Source organism: Microtus pennsylvanicus, chromosome 1, assembly GCF_037038515.1.
Source record: "Microtus pennsylvanicus isolate mMicPen1 chromosome 1, mMicPen1.hap1, whole genome shotgun sequence".
Lineage (NCBI taxonomy): Eukaryota > Metazoa > Chordata > Mammalia > Rodentia > Cricetidae > Microtus > Microtus pennsylvanicus.
This window is the reverse complement of record NC_134579.1, coordinates 31,103,905-31,112,450: the sequence shown is the minus strand read 5'-3', so window position 1 is coordinate 31,112,450 and position 8,546 is coordinate 31,103,905. Positions and strand designations below refer to the sequence as shown.

General features: G+C 49.5%; 1 protein-coding gene across 3 annotated transcripts in view; it reads left to right on the top strand.

Moving 5' to 3' along the window:
* The first annotated feature begins 1,945 nt into the window (after positions 1-1,945).
* The window catches only part of Runx1 (RUNX family transcription factor 1), a 220,832-nt gene continuing 214,231 nt past the window's right edge, over positions 1,946-8,546 (top strand). For 2 of the 3 annotated variants that reach the window (XM_075960523.1, XM_075960504.1), the window contains exons 1-2: positions 1,946-2,055; positions 2,263-2,374. In XM_075960523.1, the coding sequence (XP_075816638.1) occupies positions 2,029-2,055; positions 2,263-2,374 (139 nt within the window). In that variant the 5' untranslated portion in view covers positions 1,946-2,028. Of the gene's footprint in view, positions 2,056-2,258; positions 2,375-8,546 lie in introns of all 3 variants that reach the window. The other variant, XM_075960514.1, reaches the window with a different exon arrangement.

Genomic DNA, 8,546 nt, shown 5'->3' with positions numbered 1-8,546 from the left:
GACCCCGAAAGGCCACCCTGAAAGCCTTCTTCCTCTCTGACTTGCCTCATGGAGACCCCCGAAGGCATCTAAACTATTCTTGTGGGCTTGTGGACACCTAACGCTAAAAGCATCCGGGAGTTTCTGCAGAGAAATAACTACAGGATTAATCTGCATGGACACTTGAGTGTCTCACTCCCCGTGGAGTGAGTCACCTTGGAGAAGGCAGCTGCAGCGCTTGGATCCTGGGAGCTTTCGGTGGAGGAGCAAGTGCAGAAGACAGCGCAGTCCGGCTGGAGCCTCTACTCAGCCTGGGATTTGTCTAGAAGCACAAAGCCGAGCACAAAGACATAATGAGGATTATATTAACAAGGGATTTGAATAATGAGGATTGTATTAACAAGGGATTTGAATGGCGAGGGACGTGAAGCCCGCGTTGTGTTTAGGTATTAATAAGCTTCATAAAAGATGTGCAGCCATTGTTTTTCAAGTGTGAGCCACGTGCGGGCATTTGCTGATGACTGCTCAGCTTGACTGGGAGAAGGCAATCCCTAGCTTTCTCATTCCTGCACTGGTTAGAACAGGGTTTAGTAAAAATGGAGTCTGGTCCTTTAGAAAGACCAGTGTCATTGACGGTAACAGCCTGGGGCTTGGTGTGTGCAAAATTAGCTTGATGAAAACCAAGTGAGGCTTCCTCGGGGGTTCAGACTTAGGGAAGCACCTTCCATGCCCCGGGCTTGGGATCCAGGCTTGGCTATGATGTTCAAGGCACAGCTTCCCGACATGCTGTGCTTGAAACTGAGGAAAATTGATCAGAGGACAAGGAAGAACCAGGTTAGGAAAGGAAAGGTGAGCCTCATCTGGGAACTGCGGACAGAGTCAAGTTTTCCTTGTCTGCAGGTCAGAGAGACTCGCAAATGCAAATGGGTGGAGAGCCAGCTATCTTGTCTTCATTGCCTGCCTCCAGACAATCATGGCTGCTGAAGGCAGGAGGGATGCCTAGTATTCCCCTCGGCTGGCTAGGAGGAGGCAGATTCTGCATGGTCTCGAGGTGCTGTAAGTGGACTCTAATTTGCCTAGAGGTGTGGATTAGCCCGTTTGTTTGAGGCTCCCAGCAGTCCTTACAGGTACTACCCATAAATGAACTGCTGTCCACTGGCCTCAGCTCTGCCCTGTAAGGAAATTCTCCTTTCTTGCTTTCCTTGAAATGAACTTCCTGATCTGAACACAGGAGCGGGTGCGGGTGTGCAGAGTGTGCCATGGTTTTCTCTGTTTACCGAGAGAGACCCGCACTGAGTCTGTCCACTGAGGGGAACAAAGCCACATCATTTGGGTTTCTATTAAAATGGTCTTTTCATTCCACAATTAAAACGTTTTACTTCTGTTCCCAAGCTTTGAAGTGCCTGTAAGCCCCTTTCAGTGTCCGCCACTCACAGAAATGGTTCCTTTATCTGTTTCTTTCCCTTTTCAATCTTAGATGCTTTTACCAAGAGCCCAGCTCTCCAAGCTGATGCCCAGCAATTTAAGAGATGGGAGCCGCATCCGGTCTCAGCAGCGAGTTGGTGCCAATGTTAAATTACTATTGAATAAACAGCAAGGCAATCTTTATCTAAATAATCAGTTGTTCCCCAAACCACAAATAACAACAGGATCTGATCTCCACTAAATCAGTAAAGAGCAGAGACATCAAGTAAAGACGGAGGCAGGGGATTTTGTTTGTTTGTTTGTTTGTGTTTCTTTGACAGCCCCCCTCTTCTAAGATCTACTCAACTATTATTTTTTTTTACACAGCCTGGGGGAGGGCAGGTGGAGGGCAGGAAGGGCATAGCTCAGAAAGTTTAAAAAAAATTGACATCACTTAAGCCACGTGATTGCCAAGAGCCAATGATGATGGGCTGTGGAAAGGGGAACAGTTAAATTTGTAATTTGGGTTGTGTGAAAACTTCCCTGGGCCTCATAAACAACCACAGAACCACAAGTCGGGTAGGCTGGCAGTGTCAGAAGTCTAAACCCGGCATAGTGGTCAGCAGGCAGGACGAATCACACTGAATGCTAACCACAGGCTCTCGTAGAGCGGTGAGGAGCTCAGCCCACAGCCTAGGCGCTGCTTTTTTTTTTAATCTTTAAGAATTTGAATATTTGTTTCTGCAAATGTACTTTTTTCCCCCATAGGGCCCATGGAGTCCCAGGGGTGTTAATGTTGGGGAGAAAAAGATTTAGGGAGCCATGGTGGGAGGTGAGGTCAGAGTAAATGACCTTTCTTGGTTTTTGCTTCTAAGGTAGAAGAAATCATCGAATACCCCACCTTCAGAAGAGGCGCGTTTTCGAAAGGAAACGATGGCTTCAGACAGCATTTTTGAGTCATTTCCTGCATACTCACAGTGCTTCATGAGAGGTGAGTACGCTGGTCTTTTTATATCTGATTTGGTTCAGCTTTGCAGACTGAAATGGCAACCAGTGGACCCTCCGGTGCCTGTCTGGGGTCCCTGCCTGCTTGGGGGGAGGAATTCAGACAGAGGCAACTAGATTGCTTCTCTGCTGGACGCTGGACTGCGGAGATGTTCCAATAAATGCTTAGTTGAGCTGTTGAAGTATTTGGTCGCCAAGGGAAAGTTGTGTCAAGTGCTTTGGACTGCTCTTGTTTATGGTCCTGGGGATTAAAGGCTGGCACTGGCACGGAGGATACTCTTTGGGTTCTAGCTGACTGTCCCTTGCCCTGAAGGACTCTATTGGAGATACTCTGAAGTCAGCAAGCTGTCTGGCCCTGTCGTTGGGTTCAGCTTGCCCGGGGTTTAGCAGACTGACCAGGAGGAGTGATGCCAGGACCGTGGGCTGGGAGAGGCAACCCACAGGTATACCTTGGATCTGCCTGGAGATTTCAGGGCCAAGGTGGCAACTCACTGAGAGCGAGATCTGGGCAGACTCATTCTGGGAAAAGGCTCATCCGAAGGGGCTGCGCTGTGGTTTTTCTTTTAGCCTCAATTGCAAAAGGGCAGCCGGCATTGCTCAAGACAGAAAGCCAGCAAGTTGTGGCATACACAGTCTCTCTCGAAAAGAACTATGAAGCCATTTCCTAAGTCCACGCATGCTCACAGCTAAATTACTAGATTGCAGGCTTTGGGGTAGGCGCCGTGCAGGTCTCCAAACCTGCCTGCACTTCTATAGCCAACCTCTTGAAACTGGAAAGGCTGGAGTTGAGCCATGAGTGGCCGTGTGTGTTTTTGTGGATCTTTCCTGGTAAATGGAAACTGAGCTAAAGCGAATAAAAACAGTGGCATGAAAAGATCATGAAGGCCGTGCATCAAGACGTGCTCTTTGACCTGCGCCTGCAGCTTGTGGCTTGAGGGTTTGGCAGCGCTGGTACAGAGTGGAAGGGATGGGGGGGATGATTTGTTTTCAGACTACAAATTCTTATGAACACCCAACCGGTATCTGTGAATCATTATTTATTCACGCCGCCAAATGAGCAGGGGAATGCAGAGGGCTTGCCAGACACTGCCACAGCAAATGCTATTGACGACGTCACTATGCTTCTATGTAGAAATGTTAAAAACTTGGGGAAGGGGCGTGTGTGTGTGTGTGTGTGTATGTGCGCGCGTGTGTGTGTGTGCGCGCGCCCATGTGCTTGCAGGTTTTGGGGTGGCATCCGAACTGAAGGAGAAGGAGAAGAAAGCAAGCCATTAACCAATTCCAAGCTTTAAATTAAAGGGCTTCCAAGTGCTCACTTGCTGGCATCCGAGGAAATGGAGTGAAGTTGAATCATGGGGACGGGTGTGAGTCACATAGACACACACAGTGTCCTACAGTGGGGTAGGCAGAGACACCAGCCCCTCCCCCCTTCCCCGGGGGAAAAGCCACCAACTGCTCACTGGCTGCATTTCCTCTGGGCTGCTGACAGCCAAAGGAAGCAATATTTGTAGAAAAATCCCTGGCTTACTCGGCTCTCAGTGCAGGGTCCCAATGTTTATTGTTTCCTATTTGATGCACTCAGGAAGACAAAAGCAGGAAACTTTGAACATTCCCCTGGGGACCGGGTTGAGCTGCTGCTGCTGCTGCTGCTGCTGCTGCTGCTGCTGCTGCTGCTGCCTGTGGTGCTGGCCTTCTGGGATAGCTTTAGGGGCCCAACAGCAAAGACAGTTAGGGATGTGGTAACCAGGAACTCAGCAGAGCCTGACCCCTGCAGCCCGCCGCTCCAGCCTAGAAGCAAGAGTCTGATTATTTTCAAATAGGCTACCTAGACAGGACTTGCTTCCGTCAGAATTCAGGAAGAGAAGGGAAGGCATATAAATACTTACTGTGCAGGCCTGAAGACCCAAGTTCGAATCTCTGGAACCTTCATAAAGGCCAGGAGCAGCCATGTGCTCATCTGTAACCTTAGTGTTCCTGCAGGGAAACAGAGCTACAGACAGGCTCACAGGCTGGCCGGCCTGCAGTACACAGAGAGCATCAAACAACAAAGAACATCCTCAAACAAGATGGACCATGAGGACCAACTTCTGAGGTTATCCCCCAGCCTCCACATGCACACCGTGGCACATACGTGTCCACATTCCCCCACATGAATGCCCATAACAGGCACAGATCACATAATACTGGCTTTTTAAAATCAGCATGGTTCATTTGAGAAGGTCTCACTTCCTTCTCCGAGCAAAACAGAATGGAGGGAGGGAGAAAGAGCTGTCAGAATCCACAAGCTGTTGAATAGCATGGAGATTTAGCGTTAGAACTGCAGCAAACTCTTGGCAACTTCCTGGCTAATATTATTTCGTTCAAATGACCTGTCAACACAAGGGTTTAATGGCCTACCCTGGCTGTCTGTGATCCGCTCCAGTCAGAACAGTGTCAAAACATTGCTGGTTTTTGTCTGTGTGTGTATGAGGTTGTTGTTGTTGTCTTGTTCTTTTTTTGTTTTGTTTTTTGTCTTTTTGGTTCCTTTTGAAGATGGTGCCAGAACCCACTGTCCTCGCCAATCTACTCTCACAGCCCACCTCCCGGCCCCTGGTGCCATAGCCTGGTCATCCCATGCATAGGCTTCCCCACAGCTGCTCTGGCCTGTAATTTATGGTCTTGTGTCCCTCCCGAACAGCCACTGTGGCCACTCAGAGCATCTTGTTTTCTTCCTGGGAGGGTACTTTATCAGTCTCTGCAATCCTCACAGGAGGAAACCCGTAACTCATTTTCAGCCTGATACCAGCGTGGAAACTGGGAGCAAACAGAGATGGGGAACCGAGCAAAGCCATTGTTCCCTTTCTCGTGAGAGCTGAGCCGGCTTCTGACGCTGGCACGCAAGGAGAATGTGGTCTACCACAAAGAGCTCCCCTCCTCTCCCATCACCCCACGCCAGCTTCTCACTTAGTATGCCTCAGCGAGGAGATAAGAGTCGCCTGAGACTCCCGGGAGCTATCACACGTGGTTGGCGACATGAAACTCTTGCAGAACCCGACTGGGTCCCCTCAGAAGCTTCAGTGTGCACCACAGAAGAGAAGGCTGTGGGGGGAAAGCGCCGCCACTTTTTCGTCTCTTTTTTTTTTTCAAAATGCCTCAGGTAGCCTTGTTCTTAGAAGTGGCTTAGTGGTCTAGGCAAAGTTTGAGTGTCGAGATGCCTGAGTTCCTAGAACCACGGGTAAAAATCTCAGCAGCATAGTTCTCGGCGATACACTTGGCAGAGCTATGGGACAGGAATCAAAGAACTGAGGCCGACTGTGTGCAGCGCCTTTCCCCATAAATACCAGTTTGCCACTGTGTAAGGACTTGAAGACGCTTCCTCTCACGCCCCTGAAGACTTAAGTGACAGAAAGTCATAGATGAAATTACGTGTGGCTTTGTCCACCACGCAAAACCCGTCAGTGAGTGATCAGGCTACTTCAGCAGAACACCACAGACTTGGAGACTTAAAAAGCAGAAATGTGTTTCCTCATGCTCTAGAAGCCAGAGTATAAGGTCAATGTATCAGCAACTTTGGTTTCTTGTAAGGGCTGTCTTGTCTGTCTTGTGGTTTATTTGTTGCCTGTCCTGGTGTGCTCTCTCTCTCTCTCTCTCTCTCTCTCTCTCTCTCTCTCTCTCTCTCTCTCTCTCTCTCTTCCCTTCCCCCCCCCCCGCTCACCTTTTAGCACAGGCTGACCTAGTACTCAATATGTAGCCCAGGATAACCTTGAACACTCTTCCTGGTCCAGCCTCTGGAGTCTTAGAATTACAGGCATGAACTACCAGCCCCAGCCTTCCTGTCCTCTTATGCGCCCATCAGTCATAGGAGGGCACACTCTTGTTCTTCTATGTAATTGCTTCTAGAATATTCTATATCCAATGCAGTCTCATTCTGAGGACTGGGAGTTAACTTGAATGTGTGGATTTGGGGGGACAGTACAACCCCTGACAGTACAACAACATGGTGTCTTGGCAAATCTGCCTCCTCTGGCCCATAACAAGACCAGCATGAGGCATATGGCCAACTGCTCCCCTGGACATTCAAGAATCAGACTCTGCCTTCCCAGTGAGATGAAATTTCGCATCTCAGGCTACCCACACAGTATGAAGCTAATTTTCAAGAGGTCTTAAAAATGATCTGACCTCATCCTCATAGCCATTGGCACCTGCAATGGTCTGATGACAGCTTTGGAAGAGCCTAAAATGGTCTCCAAAGAGGCCGCCAGCTCTCTCCTGCCAGCCCCTGCCAAGTGACTACGGGGCGGGGGGGGGGGACTGGGACCCTCTAGCAGTTCACACATTAAACACTTGGCACACAATCCTGATGGAACTGAGTTTGAAACCCCAGAGCCTTCCTTAAAAGTCAGATGCTCGTGCCTCTGTATTCCCGCTGTGACATGGGAGGCAGGACAGGAGGACAGGGACCCTCAGTGACTGTGACCTCCACACGAGTGCCACTGCACACCCATACACACACTCACACACAAAAGCCCCATGTTCATACACAAAACTGCACACACAGGCACTGGCAGAGATTAAAGCCAGCACGTGAGTAAATAATGACAGACTGGAAGATCATGAGGAACCGCGGCAGCTAGAAGCAACACGGTTCTTGTGTATTCTGGAAACAGACCTAAAGCATGGGTTTGAGAAAGATGTGGCCCTTTGCCATGAGGCAGCAAGGCTGGCTGGCCTTGGGACAGAGCAGGAGCTGTGACTGCCGCCCCCTCCGCACCCCTACAGGCTTACAGAGAGAAGCTTGGTCTGCCGGTGGAAGAAAGAGACAGACAGCAAGGCTGCAAGGGTGGATATTTGAAGGCAGGGAGTGCACTCAGGTAATAGCACTGGACCATTCTCTCTCCCTTGCTCTCTTTGGCTCCAGGCTAAGCTGAGGGACTCTGGAGCCTCATTTTTCTTACTTTCCTCTCATTCTTGTTTGGTTGTTTAAGGTGCTGCTATGTTTGGAAAGTGGCTTGGTTGGCTGGATTGTATTTGTTTGAGGCAGGGTTCCACTATGTCACTTAGGCCTGTCTGGACTCACTGCGTAGACCAGGCTGGCCCGGAACTCAGAGGGATCTGTCTTCCTCTGCCTCCCAGAGCTGGGATTACCGTAAGTGCCTGCTGATCTGGAGTTAAGGGGAAGAGTTGGAGGGAGTATGATCAAAATAGATTTCATTTGATTCTCAACGATGTAATGAAAATATTTTTTAAAAAATACAACATGCACCAAGATGCCTGGCTAAGTCTTTTGTTTGTTTGTTTGTTTTCTGTGTGTGTGGTTTTGTTTTTGTTTTTTCCTTGCAGTATGATTATCAGAGAACTTAGCCTTTTTATAGAGTTAACAGTGGCAGGCTAGCAAAGCTCGGTTACCCAAGGCCAGTGAATTGGCCAGCCTTTGTCCACCCTTGGAAGAAAAGAGCTCACAGTACCGTGGAGGACACCAGCAAGGCTGCCTGGAGGAAGGGGAGAGTTTCTGGAACAGGGAAGAGAGAGCAGAGGGGAGGGTGGTCCAGGCAGATGACCCAAAGTAGAGCTGCAGGACACCCCACATACACCCCAGAGACACAGGGGCTGAGAGCCAATTGGCTCCTCTGGTGGCCTTCATCATCCACACTTCTTCTCCTTGGCAGTGACCAGAGGAGGAGAGGTGCAAAGCCCACTGTGCAGGGCCCAGAATGGAGGCTAAGCTTCGGTCAGGACACAGACAGAGAGTCCACGCACTTCTCTGAGAATCCTGGCACAGCCTTAGGGTCTAGAAGGCTCCTCTAAGGAAAGCCATTTTGCCTGTTGAACCAGATGCAGGTTCACTGGTTCTGTGAAGACCAGCAGCTTCCTCTTCTTCCTGACACTGGTCATGGACAAGTCCTTGTCAAAGCTCAGAGATAAAGGTGCTTTGGGTTTTTTGTCTGGATGGGGCCTGCAGGGAGGCCCACACAGGAAGCTCATGCATTTCTCAGGTAACTTCCCAATGACCTAAATGAGTCAATAATGTCTCTGTGTCTACGTTGAGTTCTGCAAAAAAGGGTTAGTAACGTTTGAGCAGAGCTTGCTGCCCAATGACCGGGTTCCTGTGTGAAATCTCTGAACCCCTTAGAAGCCATAAAGCACATGAGAGTTCAGCAACATGAGGAAGTTTTCACTGG